Raw genomic sequence first — 22284 nt, forward strand, 5'->3', positions numbered from 1 at the left:
ATTTAGTTTGAACTGAAATGCAGGTTTTAAAGTCTAAACACATTCAAACAGTCTATAACTGAACTAGAACCATGCTGGATAATAAAAACTGAACTACGAACCACCTGACTTTATACAAACTTATAATTTTTGTTTATGTTTTTAACTTGAATGATTAATTTATACCAACTTGGAACATCTTCTGGATAACAAGTGTCTGTAACTGTGGATGTTACAAAACCAGAGTAAATTACATACAACACACTGCGGCCTACAGAAATTACCTCGACTGTTGTGAACCAGGCTAAGTAATGTGGTTTTCTAACTGGAGCTGGTGTAAAGAGGATTATATGACCAAAAAAAAACCCAAAAGCATTAAAATGAACTAAAGAAACAGCCGAATCAGAAGCCAACTTCATCGTTGTTTATATCGGTAACTCTGCTCATGACCATGTTCTAACTAACGCTATCAAACAGCTAGTTACATTTCCATTGGTGGGTTAAATTACCTGTCCAGCTGAAAACAGACAACCCTCTGAAAACATTTGTCCCTTATCAGTAATTTCCAGCTGGGAAAGGCCACACCTATGTTTCTCCTTGTTTTCTTTCCGTAGTCTTTCCAGCTTTGGTTCCGCTTCTTCTTCAGCTGCTATGAGCCTCCATCTGTCACAGTTTGGCTTTAAAACTTCTCACAACACTAAATGTTTAACCAGAAGCAGAAACTGTTCTGTAGAGACGGTGAAAACTGCTGGAAGCTCGACACAAATCTTCCGCAGCTGGCTGCTGTATTGCTGGTCCGACCCTATTTTTGTTCCCCTTTCACTTCCGCTCCATACAAATAACAAAAGCGTGCACTCACTGAAAACTCTTTCCCCACAGTGTGTGTTCGTGCTGCGGAGTTATTAGAAGGAAAGCACGAAGACCTAAAACTTTTTTTTCAGTGATTTGTTAAAATATCTTTTTTCACAGTTTAATCGAACTACCGGCTTCCTCCCACCATCCAAAAACATGCATGTTAGGTTAATCGGTGACTTTAAATTGTCCCTCGGAGTGAGCGTGAGTGTGCATGGCTGTGTTTCTGTGTGGCCCTGTGATGGAGTGACCTGTCCAGGGTGAAACCCGCCTCTCGCTCAATGACAGCTGGGACAAGCTCCCTCCCCCCGCCTCCCGGAGTTGGATTAAGGGGGTATAGAAATGGATAGATGGATAGAAGTTACCATATGCCGCCACAAGGTGGCAGTCATGGATCGGTAATACTTCACAAAAGGCCAAGAGAGCAGCCAGGCAATGAGTGGACCTCATACTTATTTATAAAATTCGCTTTAATTTGATAAATAAAAGTTTTTGATCTGGTTAAAGAAGTGCTCTGCTTCTTCAGTCAGAAGTTAGATGAGTACAAGTTGCTATGAAAAGTTTAATTTTTTTCCCCACTGTGATTTATGTTTTTGTTTTAATTTTATTCCTGGTAGTTTTCCTAATCTACAGAAGTACAAAGAATTTATCTCTCCTTCCTCAGTCCACTTAGCTGTGGACCTAACATCAGACTTTTTTGCCTTTCTAATGTTAATATCCTTTAATTTGGTCCTTTATTTCTGTCATCACCAGTAATGATAGTTCTGCTGCACCATAGGCAGATCTCTGTTGTTGAATGGGCCTCTTCAAGCTTGGTCGCGTGCTTCCATTGCTTGCTAAAAGATATGTAAAATTTTCTTATTCTAGGAATTTCCGTAACTGCTAAATCTTAATTTGTTCACCACTGCAGAAGAAACACACCTTGATATAAACATTTGGAGATAAAGAAAGTGAGGTTGTTCTGTTGGCTATTCGATAGCATTTGAAGTATAGCCCAGAATCTAGGTGCTCTAATGCATTTATAGAAACTAAAATCCACTTCATCTCTGTTCCCTGAATCATTGTGCAACATCTCCTTCTTTCTCGATGGTCATTTTTGAGACTTGTCGATGCAAATGTCAACAGGTGGGTTGTTTTGAATTAAGTAAATTTATTCCATCCCATATTAATTCATACGTTTCAAAGATCATCCAATAAACGTCTTTTACTTGTAACCAGTAGCTGATATTCAATGAAGAAGACACCAACAGTTTTTATGAACCAAAGTATATATTCTAGTCTCTGTAAGGAAGATAAGCAAAAAAAAAGTCATTCATAACATAAAATCATGTACAAAACAAAAACATGCAGGTTAGTAAAGATACAACAGGGCCTTTGGTCACTGAAGCACCCTTGTTGATATATAAAGGACCAATTTTAGTTACCATACAGTTTAGTAAATTAACTAAACTGGTCACAAATTAATTATACATTAATTTAAATGATTTTTTTAAAATAATTTGCACTGGACCGTAAATTATAATGAAGCCATCTTTGAACACATTTTTATAAGAAATAGAAAGTCCATAAATCAAGATTTTCTCATATTTTCCACTATTCCTCTGTCATAAACTTACTTGATCTCATCAGATTGGACAGAAAAAATCCACTTTTAAATCCCTTTTAAAACACCTTCACCCAGGGATTACAGCCCCATACCATGTGGCAGAAAGCTGGTTTTCAACCTTTTTCTTTAAAGCATTCCAAGTTATACATTTGAAACACTGATCGCTTAAAGATAATAGCTCATTCACACAACATTTGCATTCTCAGGAATAACTTAAAACAAACAAACAAAAAAAAGACCTTAAAATGTGCAGAATGTGGTTTCCCATCGTCTTATTGAAAAGATGTGGTCCTGAAGGCAGCATATGTTGCTCTAAGCTGCCGTCTGGGTTGCGCTCTTGGTGCAATTATGCAATATCAGCCTTTTCATATGAACAACTAATTTTAAGAAATCTGCCTTTTTTCTCTTTTTCTCTCTCTTTACAGTTATTATCACTGTAAATAAAGCAAAATAGGCGACTCCTGGTGCCCAACAATGAAGAAAACACCCCATGAAATATCTTGAGTTCATAAATGTAAGTATTACTGAATTCTTTCTACTTTCAGAACCAGCTTTTTATTCGGGATTGTAAACGTCTCATAAAGGTGGATTTAGTCATTTTGTATCACCACGGGAGCTTCTCTTACTTGTAACTGTCTGGAGACCACAGAAGAAGAAGAAGTAGAAAACAGGCAGAACAGATACTTTAGTGACACGTTTCACATTAGTAGCACAAAATGTTATCGTCTGCCTGTAAAGTTTCCCAGTTCGACTTTTTCAAATGCCTTCAGAGGTAAACATTTCTGTTGATTCAGTTCTGATGTTTAAACATCATTTTCGACAAAGTGCAATTTTAAGATTGGTGTTTTGGCAAAATAATCTTTAACAATCATCACAGACAAATTTTTTTTCTCCTCGTGGACTTTCATGTGCGTCTTCAGATGCGTCTTTGTTTTGAATTTCCGGCCGCAGTCGTCGCAGTCGTAAGGTTTCTCCATTGTGTGCACTCTCATGTGAGACTTAAGATGCGTCTTTGTTTTGAATTTCTTTCCACAATCATCACAGGTGTAAGGCTTCTCCATTGTATGCACTCTGATGTGTGTCTTAAGATTTGAGATTTGGTTGAATCTTTTACCACAGAAATCACAGCTGAATGGTTTCTCACCTGTGTGAACTCTCATGTGAGTCTTAAGAAGAGTGTTTCGGCTAAATCTTTTACCGCAGTCTTCACAACCAAATGGTTTCTCTCCTGTGTGAACTCTCATGTGTGTCTTAAGATGTTCATTTCTACTAAACCTTTTACCACAAACATCGCAGCCAAATGGTTTTTCCCCTGTGTGGACTTTTTTGTGGGACCGAAGATACGCCTTCTTGCTGAATCTTTTTCCACAGTCAACGCAGGCAAATGGTTGCTCTCTCGTGTGGACGCTCATGTGTGACGTAAGAGACTGTTCGTGTACAAACTGTTTACCGCACTCAGAGCAGCTGAAGGACTTGTCGGCAGAGTTATAAATCAAATCATCATAATTTTCTCTGCATTCAGCCGTTCTGGTCTCCCTCCGATCAGGATCAGGACCGTCTTCATATTCAGGTCCAGAATCTGACAAAGGGTCCTGCCAAAGGTCATTGTCATCATCACTGACTTCAGTATCAGAAGAGTCTGAATCAGTATTTGGTTGTAAATGACCATTTTGATCTGGGTTCTGGGCTGTTTCTGGTCCTCCTCCAATGTGGACTCTCATGTGTGACTTCAGAGACTGTTTGGAGAGAAACTGTTTACTACACTCAGAGCAGCTGAAGGACTTTTTGGCAGTAGAACAACCTCCATCATGATTTAGACCCAACTCGGGTACCATTGTCCGTTTCTGCTCTTTTTCACTGGCTTCAGATTCAGAATCTGACCAATCACTATCATCATCACCAATACTGACTTCAGTTTCACAAAAATCCTGTTCATCAGTATCTGGTTGTAAACGACTGTTTGGATATGCTTCCTTTCCCCAGTCAGCTTCTGTTTTCATCAGTTCCGCTGAGCTGCTGGTTGGAGGTTCTGTCTCTCTGTTGTCTTCAGTTTTAATTTGATGAAGCTGTGAGGACTGAGGTTGTTCTTCATCATCTTCCCTCTTTACAGTGACAGCAGTGACTGAGAACCTGCTGATGTCAGTTTCTTCCTGTCCATCAAGCTGCTCTCCCTCCTGACGGCTCCAGAGCTCCTCCCCTTCCTCCTTTATGTGGACGGGTTCTGGGTTCTGCTGGTCCAGACTGGAGCTCCAGGGAACCTCTTCTTTAATCACCAACAGCTGCTGAACATCTGCAGGAAACACACAAACAGAAATATACATTAAGGACAAATGTGAGTTTATCTTATTTACCCTGATCATAAGTAGTTTTAGTGTTAGTTTAAACACTATAAACATTATAAACCACGCTGGTGACACGTTTCTACAAAACAAAACTTAAATGAAACTATTTACTTTGGTACCAGTGAGACGCCGACATGAGATTCAAGTTCCAGCAGAACTGATTGAAGTTCTATGATGAGCTGCAGTGGAACAACAGTTTACTCCTGTTCCCTGTCCGTCAGGAGAAGACATCCCAGATATTAAATATATGAAAACAGTAATTGTCTGGGGTCAAGGCTTTTACGCTCAGCTCAGTGTTCAGCTGCAGTGAGCTGTGTGAACTGCAGGAGGAGAGGACAGGCTTGTTAGAATTGATCTGTTGTGGGTTAATATTAGATTAGATGTGAAAGCTCGGTATCAGTTACACTCTGACCAACGTTTTTATGACTTCTGTTCCTCTTTGGTTCAAACAAACCAAACAGATTCAGTGTCAGGTCTCAGAGAGCAAATCATCTTCTGTGCTGGCCAAAAACAGGAACTATATAAAACAACCTGAACCTGTTAGTCAGCTTGTTAAAACCAGACTAACACCCTGATGATGTGGTCGGGATCAAATCACTTTGCACTTGTATGTTAAACTAGATTCAAATGAGCCGTTCAAGCTCCAACTTAATCTTTAGAGAAGGATTAAAATATGTTTCACTTTATTTGTAAAGACCTTAAGTGAATTTGATTATTTTTGTCTTATTCTGTGAGAAATCTGTTAAATAATGTTTGTCTCCAGCTATGTTCAGGCTGGGCTGCACTTCACATTAAACATGATTGTGTAAGATGAGATTTTATGTGTAATCAGTGTTCGTAATGCTGCCAGGACCTTAATGTTGTCAAAAACTCAGTTTTAACTTAGAGAAGTTTCTTAACGGTTTACTAGACAGGGTTTAAGTTGGGTTCGGCTGAAGGTGATTGGACCGCTGGGTTTGAGCGTGCAGTCGTGTTCAGGCGGAGAAACTGTTCATGAATCATAAATCAGGGCCGATCGGATCATTTATGTTGTAGTTCTAACAGCTTCACTGTGAATCATCCAAATGGATCAGCGGGCCGTGGAGTTTAAGAAAAGCTAAAAGCTTTCCACTTTAACAGCCTCTCATTCACTTATTTTCATGAAATATTATTTGTTCTGAGCAAAACTTTGAGATTTTATTCAAATGAAAGACGAAAATGTCAAATTATAAATAAATATAAAAATTAGACCATGTTCAACATGGAACACTTCTTGTTGGGTTCAGGATACGAGTTTACATGGTGAAACTCTTGAAAAGGCGTATATGACAGCGGCCTCGGTTAACTGGAAGATGGTGCTTCAGAACATCCATCAGAGGGAAATGAAGATCAGAGTCGGGGATAAAGTTCTTCACAACTTTATGCAACTTTGTGCTTTACGCTCCTGCACAAACCAAACATATTGTGCACCTACAGGCAGCCATCGCTGTCCTGCTCGTCCTCTCACCCTCCTGACTGCATCCCGCAGGTCCCAGACTCGGACATCGCTTTTTCAACTACGAGGAACTCTTAAAAACATATGGAGTTTTTCATTTGAACATAACCTTCTAAATTCAACCCAGAGTTTAAAATGTTTTTGTTGCAAGCAGGAATTAAAAAATGTTTTCTCTGTAGCAGTTAATTTATTTCATAAACACAACACCATAGTTTGTTTTATACATGGTATAAATCCAGCGTTATCTTCATTTTAGATGAGAAGGCTTTGTGGTTCCTGGGGCTTTATTTTCTGTGGGAAACGGGTCCGAATGGCTCTTTGAGTGTGAGATTGCCGACCTCTGAACTCGACAAATAGGTGAGTCACTTACTGAGATCTTTGCTGTCTTGTGTCTGCTCCAGTTCTGATGTGGATGCTGCAGGTATGGGGGGCCCCAAACCGGGTCCTCTGGGGTCATCTGGTTGGAGGCTCCACCTTCGAGGCATCCCTGCTGCACCTGTGATTCTCCTCTTCACAATCCTGGTTTATAACTGATGTATCAGAAGGTATTTTCAGATTTCAGGGCGTTTACGCTGCATCTTCAGCTGTCTGAAACTGTAAAAACACAAATATGAACTATTCAGAATCACTTATTCATTAAAATAACTGATAATAAATAATCCCTTGTTATTTAAGACATTAGTTGTAAATGTTTGTTAGTTTCTGTTCTGTGAATGTGGATCTTTTAAGTGTAAAATGTTCATTTTTGTCCTCAGGTGTTCAACAAGGTTCTGACAGCTGAAATGTTACCTTCGTTCAAAACTCTGAATTTCTGTCTTCTGCAGAGACATATCTCTGTTATACATTCTTTTCCATCTTAAAGTGCTGGGAGGGTTGGCTCGCCTGGATAAACACAATAAATCAAGAAGAGCTCAACAACAAGCTTCATTTTCTAACCTGTCCGGTGAGCCTCAGGCACTGCAAGCAGCCATCTGCCTTCACAACTCAGCTTTTTCACAGGTAATGTTACTGAACACAGTCCAATACATATATTTGGTTTCAAAAGTTAGAAAGGATTCACTTTTATTCCTGCACATTGTTGAGTAGAAACTGAAGGAAAGCACATTTTTTTCTCTTTCATTACATGAATTTTATGCATCAAAATGACACAAACCAGACCCTAAAAAGAAAAAAAGCGGTCTGAGTTTATCTTAAAGAAGTAAGATTAATGTGAAATAAGTTGTTAGGGTACAAAGCATTTCACGTCATATTTTCACACCAACTAACGAGGAAATAACACACAATCAATAACAGACATAACTCTGGTGTGACTGCCACCAGTGATCAGGATTTATTATAGATACACAACACGAGGTGTTTTCTGTGTAGCTCAGAAGGTATGAAAAGGTGTTGGTTTGAACCCGATTCATCAATCTGCTTCTTAGAGCAAATGTAAACAGTTTGGCGGGGATATTTTGTGTCAGTAGAGAATACAGTAATGGATTTTTATGTGTTTGAGTCCTTTAAGCACAACCATTAATGTGTCATCACAGTTCTCAAATTGGCAGGGGAGCGAGCTGTTTGGTAAAATGATCAATCAGCAACTGCCATCATGATGAGGAGTGTGAATACAGATAAACCTCACAGTTAGACTGGATCTAAATCAGCTGGATCTAAATCAGCAAAGCTACAACTTTCTCAGCAGCATCTGCATTTCAGTGTGGTTCCTAAAGGTCAGCAGTTTGTTATCAGAGAGCAGATGGTTAGAAGAAACAACACTTTGTCTATAGGTAAACGCTCACAGTTTACCTTGAAATGTAATGAGTGAAATAAGGAGACTGCTGTTAAACTGCAGGAAACACTTCAACAAAGCAGTCGTGGCGGTTTCTGTTCGTCACGGTTCAAATAAGAGCAGAAATCTGACTCAGTGCTGCTTTACAGATTTTTAGTCTTTGCTATACTGCTAAACCGAACCATTTTGTAATCAATGTCACATTAGATTAATGACCATGTATGTGACAAATTATTATAGCTACCATAGGAGGAGTTTTCAGACAGTTTATACACTTTCGCGAGGTTCTGATCAGGCATCTATGCGGCCACCTACACCCAGCAGTGTCACACAAAAATATCACTAAAAAAATCTCACCAATATATCTCTAACGTCGGTGTTTTTAGTCCAAAAACAAACAGAAATTCTACTTTTATAGCAGAAATATTAACTTCTAACCCTGCTAACAGTCAGAAAAGGGTTTCCTGTGTCGGTAACTCTGCTCGTGACCATGTTCTAACTAACGCTGTCAAACAGCTGGTTACATTTCCACTGGTGGGTTAAATTACCTGTCCAGCAGAAAACAGACAACTTCGACGTCTCTCTGAAAATATTTATCCCTTATCAGTTATTTCCAGCTGGGAAAGGCCACACCAATGTTTCTCCTTGTTTTCTTTACGTCGTCTTTTCCAGCTTTGGCTCCGCTTCTTCACGCTCCCTTTCTTCTTCTTCTTCAGCTACTATGATCCTCCTTCTGTCACAGTTTGGCTTTAAAACTTCTCACAACACTAAATGTTTAAATAAAAGCGGAAACTGATCTGTAGAGACGGTGAAAACTCTGCTGGAAGCTCGGAACAACACCACAACAGTTGGCTTAATGCTAACCAGTCCCATGTTTATTTGGTTCCGCCCTGGACCGCGGTCAGCAGATAAAGTTCCCACCTCCGTATGTCATCTAATATCACGCAGTCATTTCTGAGTTAAAAACTTCTCCTGAGACACATGAAGAAACAACAGGAGCAGTTTGGAAACAAAGAAAGTAAAACACCTCCCTTGTTATAATGTCTGGTGTTTTAGTGAATAATTAATCCCTGTTCTGTGCCCACATCACGTAGCAACTAGCAATTATAAATTCTTTATTTTTTCTAAATGTCATGACCTTATAAACTCTTTTGCCGTAGTCGTATAGATTATTTCTCTTAGCGCTATTATTGTTCCTTATAAGACTGCTTTTGCAACACATTGGTGATGTGCTAATATAACTAAATCAAGTTGTTCAGCTGTGAATTGGACCCATCAGGATTTCTATCAACAAACTGAAATGAGCAATAATTGTACCAACACGTCTAAATCTAAAAATATAATTTATCTGGGAGCGTCCATAGAGAAGTGGTCAGCTTGATCATCCCTTAAATTAAATCTTTCCTCATGAGTGCCGACCAGCAGCTGTTTGACATGAGAAGTTAAAACTTTAAATGTGCAGTTATGATCCCATGTGTAAGTTATATGTTATTACAACAGCAATTAAGACAAGTTATTAAAGTTCTCTGTAACATCCTTGAGTTGCTTAAAGTAAAAGGTCCGGTTACATTACGGCTTCTTTTTAGCTTGGAAATAACATGAAGTTGACTGATGACTGATAAGATGAAAAGAGTTGGGAAGGTTTTGGGGGAAGCTGACTAATTAAAGCCAAGCTGCACCAGTGGGACAAAGATGCTGCAAGGAAACCTGGGTGACTTTCCGTGCTTCCACTCCATGATACCAGGTCTCTTCCGCCATATTTCCAGCTGCAAAACTGAACATCTTAGTGCCAAGTTCACACGATAGAGCCAAGAAAATTAAGTTTGAACTGCCCAGTAATCCCTTGACTGAACTCGAAAGTAGTGACACACAGAGGATGAAGCATCACTGAATGGATGCTCCAGTTTCTACTTTTTATTTATTTTTAATATAAAATCGCTGACGGTAGCTGCTCAGATGCTCTCTGTGTTGGCAGTTTGTACCAGAGTGATTCACATTTTTCTGTGAAAAAAAAACATCACACAGGAGTCGTCTATATGATGTGTTTTTCCCTTTTTATTGCAAGGTAGGATGTTAGAAGTTGTGTCTGGATTTTTATTGAGGAAATCTTTTGTCTGTTTTGTTTTTTACAGGGGAAAAAAAAAATCTTTTGTCTGGTTTTTGTTTCTATTTTTGTTCTGTTTCCTCTTCTTCTTTCCTTGTCCCCCGGTCCGGTTCAGTTCTATTACATGTTATATATTGTAAACAGAAATAAATAAATGGGCATCAAGGGGAGCTTTACATTTATAAAACTTCCCTTGGCAAAGCAAATCTGTTTGGCATCAAAGGTATTCAGACTACAATTCTGCTGCCATAATGCTGAACAGGACAAGGGAAAAAATAAAAAAAGAAGTAACCCTAACCCTGGATTTTCATTGAGGAAATCTTTTGGCTGTTTTGATGCCTGTAATAAAATGTTTTATTAGTGATTCAAAGAAAATGATTGAAAGAAAACTGCTAATAAAAAGAAAGGCATAAAGAACGCTTCTGACGTCTTTTACTTCAAATTTGATCGATTTTCTTTATTTCAGTCATTAAGATAGTTGTGTTTTTCTTTATATTCTCCATGCCTTTTAAAAGTTAATATTTCTGTAAGACTTATTTAAGAAATGCATCAGAAAAACAGATTTTCTTCCTCTTTTTATGCAGTATTGTGCTGGGACCTGGACGCACATCATCTAGAGCTGTGAGCAGAGGCAGATATTAACATTTCACCTGTTTAGGTTTCCTTGGTAAAGTTAAAACAATACATACCGGTCATTTCTGCATCTGCCTGATGAAAGAAAAACCCAAACTATAGCTTAGCTAAGTTGCAACAACTGCAGCTGGAGCAGGGATCCTGCTCAGTTTGAGCACGTTAGGATGGATCTAATCAGGCCAGTTAAGCAAAGTGATTAGAAGTATTGCTTTGTTCAGGTGGATTATAAAACAGGATACTCTAAATCAGGGCCTCTGTGCTGCACAGGCTCCGTTTATCAGTACAGTTGAATATTATTTAGAATATATCAACAAAAAGTCAATGACACAGATTCTTCAATGCCACAAAAGTCGAGACGCTGTGTAAAATATAAATAAAAACAGAATGTGATGAATTTCAAATCTCAAACCAAGATTTTATTTACAACAGAACATAAATTCATATTGAATGTTGAAAGTGAAATATTTTACTATATAATGAAAAAATACTGGCTCTGCTTGAATTTGATGGCAGCAACAAGTCTCATAAAAGTTGGGACAGGTCCATGTTTCCCACTGTGTAGCATCCCCTCTTCTTTAACAACATCTGCAAACATCTGGACCTGAGGAGACCAGCTGCTGGACCGTCCCATTCCCATCTGATATAGGATTCTATGCAGGCTCTGAACTGACAGCTGATAACTAGCTGGATGGTCCCTCTCCTCTTTATTCTAAGGACGCAGCGTCTATGATTTCCATCTGACCACAGACCAGTTTCCCACTTTGCCTCCATATTAAACAAGCTTTGGTCCAGAGAAGACTGCAGCGTTTCTGGATCATGTTCATGATGGAGCTTTAACCTGCTTCTGTGGATGTTACGATGAGCTGTGTTCAAAGACAGCGATTCCTGGAAGTGTTCCTGAGGCCATGCAGTGATTTCCAGGACAGAATCAGGTGTGTTTTTAATGCTGCCTGAAGCAGAGATGTCTCCAGATTCTTTGAATCTTTCGACGATACTAAGTCCCGTAGATGATCTTAAGAAGTATGCAAATCTCTTCCAATCTTTCCTTGAGGTCCATTGTTTTTAAACAGCTCAATCATTTCTTGAACAAACTGGAGATTCATCTTTTCTTCTCAAAGTTTAACCCTTTCATGAACCAATCATTTTTTAACTAACTTTTCTTTTTCTTATTACTTCATTACCAGCCCTGAATTGAAAGTCCACAGAGCAGAAAAACACAAGGTAACATTAGTAAATTAACTTAAATAAGAATGACTGCTGGTTGAAGTGTGCTTTTAAATGAATATCTAGAGATATCAAATGAGATACAAAATTAAACGGCGATGTTTATACTCTGAGATCTGATGCCGTTTCCAGCCATCAGTGTGAGTATTACACCAGAGCACAGTCCCAGCAAGCCTTTTCATCAGTATTCTCTCAGCAACAAGCTTCCTCATTATTTTTGCCAACTACTTTTTAATCAAAGCAACTGAAGTTTCAACTGTTGGACAAACTAAATTCTGTCAAAGTTCTGCCGAAGAGCACAACTGAAGTCAAAATGCAGACAAATCAGTGACAACTGTTTAAGGCCTAGTCTTAAGTGGGATTATTACAGTTGGTATTTCTGACTTATTAAGATGTCTGATATAAGTAACAGATTAAATGTAAAAGAAAAAAAGACTAATGGGAATTCCACTGTATCAAAGTATATTATATGAGAGCAGAGATAGGAGAGAGATGACATACATTACAGGCTGAAACTGCTTTACATTAAACAGTTAGCATTGTGTAGTAAAATTATCAAGATTATTATCCATGCATCCATTTTCTATACCCGCTTAATCCAACTGTAAGGTCGCGGGGGGGCTGGAGCCTATCCCAGCTGTCATTGGGCGAGAGGCAGCGTACACCTGGACAGGTCACTAGTCCATCACAGGACCACACAGAGACAAACAAAACAAACGACTATGCACAGGTTCACACTCACACTCACTCCTAAGGACAATTTAGAGACACCAATTAACCTAACATGCATGTTTTTTGGATGGTGGGAGGAAGCTGGAGTACTCGGAGAGGACCCACGCATACAGAATATGCAAAATCTCAAGATTATTATTATTAATAATATGCTGTTTACTGCCATTCTATCTCAAAATAGAGGTGCAAGATAGCATTCAAATCTGCTATCAAACAGCTATCAAACCTGTTGCATTTCTTGAAAGGGAAATCAATATTTTCCCTAATTTCTACTTAATATTTTGAATCGTTGTCATTGCTCTTAAATGAAGCAAAAAGAAAAGTTCAAATGAACCAATCAATAGAATAATTGACCGTATACTCTAATAGAAAAATAAGTGATATTTGCTGCCCCAAAAAGAGAAGATCACACACAAAAAAAAAGTATCACCATCTTCAACTCAAAACCTTCCAATTTTCCCCAACCTCATCTTATTTGGGGTTGCAAATGTTTCTTAAGATCTGTGTTTTTTGCGAAATAATCTTTCACAATCATCACAGCCAAATGGTTTTTCTCTTTGTGGACTCTCAAGTGCGTCTTAAGATGCGTCTTTGTGTTAAATTTTTTTCCGCAATCGTCGCAGGCATAAGGTTTCTCCCTGGTGTGGACTCTAATGTGCGCCTTCAGATTGGAGATTTGGTTAAATCTTTTACCACAAAAGTCACAGCTAAATGGTTTCTCTCCCGTGTGGACTCTCATGTGTGACTTAAGGTTTGCACTTTGGTTAAATCTTTTTCCGCAGTCTTTGCAAGCATAAGGTTTTTCACCAGTGTGGACTCTCATGTGACTTAAAAGAGTTCTCCGCACACTAAATCTTTTACCACAGACATCACAGTGAAATAGTTTCTCACCCGTGTGGACTCTCATGTGAGTCTTTAGAAGTGTGTTTCGGCTTAATCTTTTACCACAAACATGACAGCTAAATGGTTTCTCACCTGTGTGGACTCTCATATGTGTCTTTAGGTGTTCATTTCGACTAAATTTTTTTCCACAAACATCACAGCCAAATGGTTTTTCGCCTGTGTGGACTCTCATATGTATCTTCAGATGTGCCTTTTTGTTAAATCTTTTTCCACAATCGTTACATGTATAAGGTTTCTCACCAGTGTGGACTCTCATGTGATTTGAAAGAGTTCCTCGCTGGCTAAAACTTTTACCACAAACATCACAGTGAAATGGTTTCTCTCCTGTGTGGACTCTTAAATGCTTCTTAAAAGGTGACTGATGAATAAATGTTTTTCCACAGTCATTACAAGTAAATGGTTGCCCTTCCGCATGGATTCTCATGTGTGATGTAAGAGATTGCTCATAGACAAATTGTTTACCACAGTCAGAGCAGCTGAAGGACTTTTTGGTAGTTGTATCTAAATCATCATCATCATCATCATTTACACCCGACTCTTGGGCTCTGGTCTCCCTCCAATCAGGGTCACTGTCTTCAGTTTCTGAATCTGACAAAGGGTCCTGCCAATAGTCATTATCTTCACCAATAATCACTTCAGCCTCAAAGAATGTATGTTCATCAGTATTTGATTGTAAATGACTGGTTGGGTCTGGATTGCTGGTTGGTTCTGGTCCTCCACAGTCCTCTCCATCGGTTTCTGTTTTCATGTGTTCAGCTGAGCTGCTGGTTAGAGGTTCTGTCTCTATGTGTTCTTCAGTTTTAACCTGAAGAAGCTGTGAGGACTGAGGTTTCTCTTCATCATCTTCACTTTTAACCGTCAGAGCAGTGAATGGAAACCTGTTGGTATCAGTCTCTACCTGTCCATCAAGCTGCTCTTCCTCCTGACTGGTCCAGAGTTCCTCCTCTTCCTCCTTTATGCGGAGGGGTTCTCGGTCCTGCTGGTTCACACTGGAGCTCCAGGAAATCTCTTCTTTAATCACCAACAGCTGCTGAACATCTGCAGGTAAAACTGAAATGCAAACGTGCATTTAGAGTTAATTTGTATTTACCCTGATCCTTAGTAAATTAGATATATATCGAAAAACAAAAAGTAAACAATAATCAATACCAATACCAGTGAGTTTATCGAAATTAGTAATTCCATATGTGCTTTATGTACCAGTCCTGACTCAAGTTCTGTGAAGTACTGCAGTGGAGCAACAGCATAATTTACTCCTGTGCTACATTGTTAGGAGAGAGATCCCAAATACTATATGTATGAGAAAGATTAAGTGTCTTTAGTCCTGGTTAGTTTGAAGGCAACACAGCTGAGCAGTGTTTGAATCTCAGCTGGGGCCTTTCTGTGTGGTGAATGGGTGAAAAACTGCATGTTGTAAAGTTTAAACAAGGTTAACGAGTTACATGTGTGCGGATAACATTTAACAGGAATATTTTTACTAAATAACTCCAGTCTCATGCTGACAACAAGCAGCACCAGCGCTCCGAACAGAAAATAGGAACACATAGCACCTGGATCACTAAAAGATCCAGAATTCAGAACTTTTTTTAGAAACTTGACCGTATTACTGATAAATTCATTATTTGGTTTTAATGGCAACATTTACAAAATTGTAGTTCTGTAGTATTTCAGACAAGGACTAATAGAAAATTAGGCGGCGATCATAGAGATCTGTGATAGATTTATGAAGATTGAACCAACTAAAACATTTACTCCAACAATTCCACAGTTGTCAGGCCTCAACATCTGTCAAAATGGGCGATGTGTCATCGTTCATTTATCTAACAGCTGTCTTTTCTTTGTAACCTCCTCTTGTGCAGTTGTGGTGGTTTAACATGAGCTATAACTTGTTTTTGGTGCGTGCTGCAGACATAAAGTACTAACCTTACTTTACCAGACTGCTGCCTCTGCGATTGTAAACAAAATCATCTGCTTGTGCGTATTCCACAAATACTAAAGTACCGACTATTACTTGGCTTTAAAACTAATATCAAGGCAACATTTTCATTAAATGACCAGACCCTTTGAGTGGCAAATGTCCGACCGAGAGGTGAAACATGTCAGAGTAAAAAAGGAAAAGGAACAAAAGCCCTGCAAACAGCTGTGTTGTTGATAAAGACATTTGAAAGATGATCATTTATTCCAATTTAGAAGTTAATTCTGACACAATGCTGCAATTCAGCTCAACTCCCCACAAAATAAATCAAGTTTTTAGTGTTCTCATTTTCTTCTGAAGTTTAAGTTGATGCCAAAGTTACCCAAATTGTGACATCCAGGAAGACACATTTAGGTGAAGAAGGCAGAGTTATAGTCTGAATCCAAACAGTATTAGAGTATACGGTCAAACAGCTGATCCAAAATGCTGCGGCCAGAGTTCTGATGAGAACTAACAGGAGAGATCATGTTTCTCCAGTTTTAGCTTCTCTTCATTGGCTCCCTGTTAGATTCAGAATAGAATTTAAGATTCTTCTCCTCACATATAAAGCTCTTAATGACCGAGCTCCATCACATCTTAAAGATCTCACAGTTGGATATTTCCCCAACAGAGCACTTTGCTCTCAGGCTGCAGGTTTCCTTGTGGTTCCCAGAGTTTCTAAAAGCAGAATGGGAGGCAGAGCCTTCAGTTATCAGGCCCCTAAAAGCAGAATGGGAGGCAGAGCCTTCAGTTATCAGGCCCCTAAAAGTAGAATGGGAGGCAGAGCCTTCAGTTATCAGGCCCCTAAAAGCAGAATGGGAGGCAGAGCCTTCAGTTATCAGGCCCCTAAAAGCAGAATGGGAGGCAGAGCCTTCAGTTATCAGGCCCCTAAAAGCAGAATGGGAGGCAGAGCCTTCAGTTATCAGGCCCCTAAAAGCAGAATGGGAGGCAGAGCCTTCAGTTATCAGGCCCCTAAAAGCAGAATGGGAGGCAGAGCCTTCAGTTATCAGGCCCCTAAAAGTAGAATGGGAGGCAGAGCCTTCAGTTATCAGGCCCCTAAAAGCAGAATGGGAGGCAGAGCCTTCAGTTATCAGGCCCCTAAAAGCAGAATGGGAGGCAGAGCCTTCAGTTATCAGGCCCCTAAAAGCAGAATGGGAGGCAGAGCCTTCAGTTATCAGGCCCCTCTCTGTGGAACCAGCTGCCAGTTTGGCTTCAGGAAGCAGACACCCTCTCTACCTTTAAGATCAGGCTGAAACTTTCCTTTCTGATAAAGCTTATAGTTAGGGATGGCTCAGGTGAGCCTGAAACATCCCATAGTTCTGCTGCTATAAGTTTCTTCCTGTAAAAAGGGAGTTTTTTTCTTTCCACTGTCATCTCGTTCATGCTCAGAACTCATGAGTTTAATTTAATTTGATTATAACTGCCTTAAATTGGATGATTTATACAAATAGATTGAACTGAATTTAACGGTTAGCTCGCTAGTTGCTAGTTCAAGGCTGATGCATCATAGCAGGTCTACTCAAAAAATTCTAATGTTAGGGGTGTGGTTGGTTTTTGTACATAACACCACTGCATCATGGCATTTTTAGACCTAAAAGTCCTGAACAGAACAAAGAGTGGATGAAAATAGTTTAAAATGTAAAGATTCTGTAAAACACACTTCTCTGGATTTGAATGTGTTTTAAGCAAATATTGTGGAAGACAGAACACGTTTCCATAAAAATCTCTGAGTTTGCTCTAACTTCAACCCTTGGTCATATAAATGTAGCAGTGCGTCTGTGGACCGATAATAAGCTCGATAAATCTCAAAACCCACAGCATACATGACAGATGTCTTTTAAACACACAAAAAAACTGTAAATTGATGTAAAAAATATTTCTGTGTGATTCAATTGCTGAAAAAGAAAATATCAATAAAACATGCAACACAGAGACTCTTAGTCGTAGTTTATGCTTCAACGTGATGTCGACCCCTCCGCCGTAGCCCGACGTGCACCTCCCAAAAATTCTAACTCCACGTCGCCTTGATGCGGGCCGTAAGGGCTGTGATTGGTCCGCTCAGAACGTAATTTCCGGCAGTTGCCTTTTCCGGTCTTTCTTCTATTTTTTTCTTTCTACACCGCCATTTTTAAAGTTGTTTTGGATCAGTAAACAATGGACTTCAACATTTGCAATATAACATTTGTTGTTCAATATCGATGAGCTCCAACTGCAAATACAGCTGCTCCATCTCGGTTGCCATCGTTTGCTGCCATTAACTTTGACCGGAAGACAAAGCAAGGATTCGGCTATAACCTGAAACCACACAGCCCGAGCGGCATGGCGGTGAATTGCAGAGCAACGCGTTCCCTCCACGCAGAACTTCGATGTTCTGGCAATGTTCCGGACGACTATAAATCTCGCTTTAAGGGTTAGGGAAGAAAGCTCACCCTCCAACCCTGCAGAGGATGTGAATAACCACATCTGTGGCAGCTTTAACTAATGATCTATATATGTGTTTGTTTGCTCAGAAACTAAAAATTCACCATCTGCTGAAAAGCTAAACTATAACGCTCCCCCATCTGCCTCACTGTGTCAAATTTAGTTAATCTGGAAAAACAGATGTGAGTCACTTACTGAGATCTTTGCTGTCTTGTGTCTGCTCCAGTTCTGATGTGGATGCTGCAGGTATGGGGGGCACCAGACTGGGTCCTCTGGGGTCAACTGGTTGAAGCCTCCTCCTTCGAGGCATCCCTGCTCCACCTGTGATTCTCCTCTTCACAATCCTGGTTTATAACTCTGATGTATCCGTGGGTTTGTTCAGATTTCAGGGTGTACACGTTGTATCTTCTGCTGTTAGAACATCTGTCTGAAACTAAAGACACAAACGAGTTAGTGAGTTATTCATTAAAACAAAAGACAATTACATTCAAAGGAGTAAAATGTTATTTTTGAGTCTTAGAACGATGTTTGTGTCATGTAAGCTTCACATATTCAAACAATGAAAATACTTAAATTAAATCAATCAAAAACAGAGGAGGTTGAAATGTTACCTTTGTTCAAGACTCTGAATTTCTGTCTTCTGCAGAGACATTCAGGTGTTCATCTCTGTAAAGAACAACCACAGCATGTTCCACACATCACACACATGGAGACACAACAGTGAACACGAGGTTAGACAGAAAAACACCACAGCAGTTATTTCCCTGTGATGCCTCACCTGTCTGTTCCACTGGAAGCATCAATGTAGACTCTGCTGCAGCTGGGACTTGGAAAGGTTTTCTCTTCATGGGAGTCGATGTTGTGAGACGTCTCTCACAGCTGGAGGAACAATCAGAAACGTCAAGAAAATAAGTGCTACGTGTCTGCTGCGGGTTTCTTTCCCACTCAGTCTGAATGTGGACAGTAAACACCTCTCAGCAGCTGATCTCAGTAACGCCAGCTGGTCTTTTTAGTCCAAAATCAAACAGAAATTCTACTTTTGGTGCAGAAATATTCATTTCCAACCCTGCTAACAGTCAGAAAAAGGTTTCCTGTGTCGGTAACTCTGCTCATGACCATGTTCTAACTAACGCTATCAAACAGCTGGTTACATTTCCATCGGTGGGTTAAATTACCTGTCCAGCAGAAAACAGACAACTTCGGCGTCTCTCTGAAAACATTTATCCCTCATCAGTGATTTCCAGCTGGGAAAGGCCACACCAACGTTTATCCTTGTTTTCTGCCGTCGTCTTTTCCAGCTTTGGCTCGGAACAAGACTACAACAGTTAGCTTAATGCTAGCTAATCCCGCTTTTATTTCGCTCCCCCTGCAACACAGCACAGCAAACAATAGGTCCTACATGCGTATTTGACCTGAAAGCAATAATACAAACATAACGTTACTCAATAAGAGTACCCCAAGTACGAAAGGACTTTTGTACTTGGTAATGCGCACTTGACGGAGTCGACACGGAAGTGCACACAGCTGAGGACAGCCGCGGGAGCGCGCACTGCAGCGGAAGTCACCAGACCCAACAACGACTGCTGCAGCAGAGCAGTTTTAGGAAGATAATGATGTATGTTCCATCTAAACTGAGTCAGACCCCGATGTTTATGAGCATTTACATAAATTAGTAACACACTCTATAAAAACTTAAACTTGCACGAACTTTTACAAATGTGACTTCAGACTGAAAATTTTATGTTTTTAAACCTGCAAAAATTACTGAGATTACTAATGCATGCTATGAAAGTCATTCAAATAAGGGATGCTTTTAGCTGTCAGGTCATGTTTTTTTGTTTGTTTGTTTTTTTTTAAATCACAGTTTGATTTAGAATATCACGAAGGTAAGTAATGGAAAAGATTAGTGCATTCATCTGATTTTTCTATGTAGCCTTTATAAGTGTTTCAGAACTACATTAAAACAGTACTAAGTAGCATCTGGAAACAATTTCAATGGTAGAATGACTTCAAACAAAGTTTTCTCATGATCTGGAAAATTTCAATAGAATCAAACTGGCTTGCAAGGTTAGGTTTGTCATTCAAAACTTGGCACTTATGAGGAGTTTGGTCCAGACTGGATGCAGACTGGTCAGAGATATGTATATTTTGACAGTACTAGAGGTCTAAACCCTACTGGTGGACAGAAAAGGCGCCTGAAAATCTGAGTGCAAGACATAACTCTTACAATGTCTCATTGTTAACGGCTTTCCTAACATCCTGAAGGGTACAATGTAGAAACATTTAGTCAATGTCGAGCTGAGACTCAAAAACAGCAATCTCTATAGACTAAAGCGGCTGTGGCTCAGGAGAAAGAGCAGTCGCCCATCAATTCGGTGGTTCGACTCCGCCTTCCCCGGGCTACATGTCGAAGCGTCCTTGGGCAAGACGCTGAACCCCACGTTGCCTACTGATGTGTCCATTGGTGTATGAGTGGTTAGAAAGCACATACTTATGTATAGACTTAAGATGTGCTGTGTGAATGTGGCATGTAGTGTTAGAAGTGCTTTGAGTGGTCAGTTAGATTAGAAAAGCGCTATACAAGTCCAGTCCTATAAAAGTCAGCATAAACTACAAGAGGGTCTTCAAACTCAGGGGATCATCTGTTGAGGAGTAAACCTCTGACATGTTTTAGATTGAGACGAGATTGGAAAAGATACAATAAAACTTCTAAACTGGTCAAAAAGAAGATATTTATCTCTGGTCCAAAGAAGTTCAGTAAAGAAAAAACTTAAACTTGGTGGCTTCTGCAGATAGAAGATACTGCAATGCACAGCTTTCTTTGGATTCCAGCCCTGCAGCACACAGCTTCTGATGGCGTCTCACTGGCCTCTTCAACATGACAGAAAAATGTATGTGTACAGTTGTACGTTCACAGGGTTGTTTTCATGAAAATGGTGTTACATCCCCCCACAGTACAGGGAGCTAAAGAGCAAAAAAAAAAAAAACAGCCAAATTCTCTAGTGTCTCTTTAAAAGTGATGACCTTCATAGATTTACAAGTATTTACGTAAGTATTGTAAGATGATCAAATGAAAATAGAAATGTAATGTCTTTGAGTCTCAAAACAACTACAATAATAATCATTAAAACAATAACTGGTATGGAGCCTGGAGTGATAACCCTTTTAATGCAGATGTATTTGTGTTCGCTGATAAACGTAAAGGAATATGATGGAGAGACTGAACAGAAGGAAAGAAATCTGATATATATATATAAATGTATGTGTCAGAAAAAAAAACTCAATACATATGTGTATTCCACCAGCTTTTATGTATCTCCACAAAGAGCTTCCAGTAAAAATCAAGCTGCATTCACTGCATCTCAGAAGTGGGAAGTCAAAACTCTCTTACTCTTGTTTTTAGCTTTGCTGTCAGCAGTTATGTTATGTTGGACTGAGGCGGCCATTCTCCAAAGTGAAACACAAAAATCTAGAAATAAATTACGTCAGTAAGTAGGTCTAAATGAAATAAAGAATATAATAAGCTTAAAATGTTATTTTAGTACTTTAATGTTAAATGTTTACATTACTGAAGCCTGCCATTACATAAATGAACTTGTAACCTCCACGAAACGTTACCCATAGAAGCATAGCAACAGTATTTAAGATCCATCCATATTTCATCTTCTGCTCATCCAAAGTCAGGATCCTAGAGGCAACAGATCCAGATGGAAAAGTAAGTTGCACCGTGTTGGGGTAAACTGACCATCAATATGAATCTAAAGCAATAGTATCAATCCATTGATCCATTATTTTCCTCTTATCTGAGGTCGGGTCACAGAGGCAACAGGTTCAGGAGGGAAACCCAGACATCCCTCTCCCCAGCGACACTCTCCAGCTCCTCCTGGGGGATCTCAGGGTGTTCCTGACCAGAAGGGATATATAATCCCTCCAGAGAGTTCTGGTTGTGCCCCGGGGTGTTCTCCCAGGAGGCATCCTAACCAGAGGAACCAACTCAGCTGACTCCTTCCTATGTGGAGGAGCAGCGGCTCTACTCTGAGCTCCACTCAGATTCTTCAGCTTCTCACCCTCAGTTCACAGTTAACATCAGTCAAGAAAATCTTTACTATAACGCAGTTGAATAGAGGGACAGTGAAGCCCTGGCTTTATCGGCCTGATTTGTGACAGAAGTACAACATCATGTCATCTTAACTGGTCTGTGACTCGCAGTCAGTGAAACATTCATGTCTGTTCGGTGGTTAAACACGACTCATGACAAGATTGAGCCAAAAAGAGGAATCAGTACCAAC

General features: G+C 39.6%; 3 protein-coding genes across 4 annotated transcripts in view; all 3 read right to left on the bottom strand.

Annotated features, from left to right (window-relative positions):
- LOC140278501 (uncharacterized) overlaps positions 1–22284 on the bottom strand; it is a 33127-nt gene that overhangs the window by 5679 nt on the left and 5164 nt on the right. Inside the window, exon 2 of one of the 2 annotated variants that reach the window (XM_072373523.1) lies at positions 8573–8721. The gene's annotated coding sequence lies outside the window, so the exon portion shown is untranslated. Of the gene's footprint in view, positions 1–488; positions 770–8572; positions 8722–22284 lie in introns of those variants that run through there. The other variant, XM_072373524.1, reaches the window with a different exon arrangement.
- LOC140278519 (uncharacterized) lies at positions 3055–19527 on the bottom strand. The gene is made up of 5 exons (XM_072373552.1): positions 19171–19527; positions 18774–18874; positions 18607–18661; positions 6624–6847; positions 3055–4727 (listed from the first exon to the last, which is right to left on the bottom strand). The coding sequence occupies exons 4-5, from the start codon at positions 6736–6738 to the stop codon at positions 3241–3243; spliced, it is 1602 nt and encodes a 533-aa protein (XP_072229653.1). The 5' UTR covers positions 6739–6847; positions 18607–18661; positions 18774–18874; positions 19171–19527; the 3' UTR covers positions 3055–3240.
- Positions 11156–22284, bottom strand: part of LOC140278884 (uncharacterized) — a 243468-nt gene continuing 232339 nt past the window's right edge. The window contains exons 8-11 of the mRNA XM_072373972.1: positions 19395–19407; positions 18774–18874; positions 18191–18346; positions 11156–14670 (exon numbers count right to left, since the gene is read on the bottom strand). Of these exons, the coding sequence (XP_072230073.1) occupies positions 13184–14670; positions 18191–18346; positions 18774–18874; positions 19395–19407 (1757 nt within the window). The 3' untranslated portion in view covers positions 11156–13183. The remainder of the gene's footprint in view (positions 14671–18190; positions 18347–18773; positions 18875–19394; positions 19408–22284) is intronic.

This window comes from Leuresthes tenuis, unplaced genomic scaffold (genome assembly GCF_036924035.1).
Source record: "Leuresthes tenuis unplaced genomic scaffold, fLeuTen1.0.hap1 SCAF_20, whole genome shotgun sequence".
NCBI classification, from domain to species: Eukaryota; Metazoa; Chordata; class Actinopteri; order Atheriniformes; family Atherinopsidae; genus Leuresthes; species Leuresthes tenuis.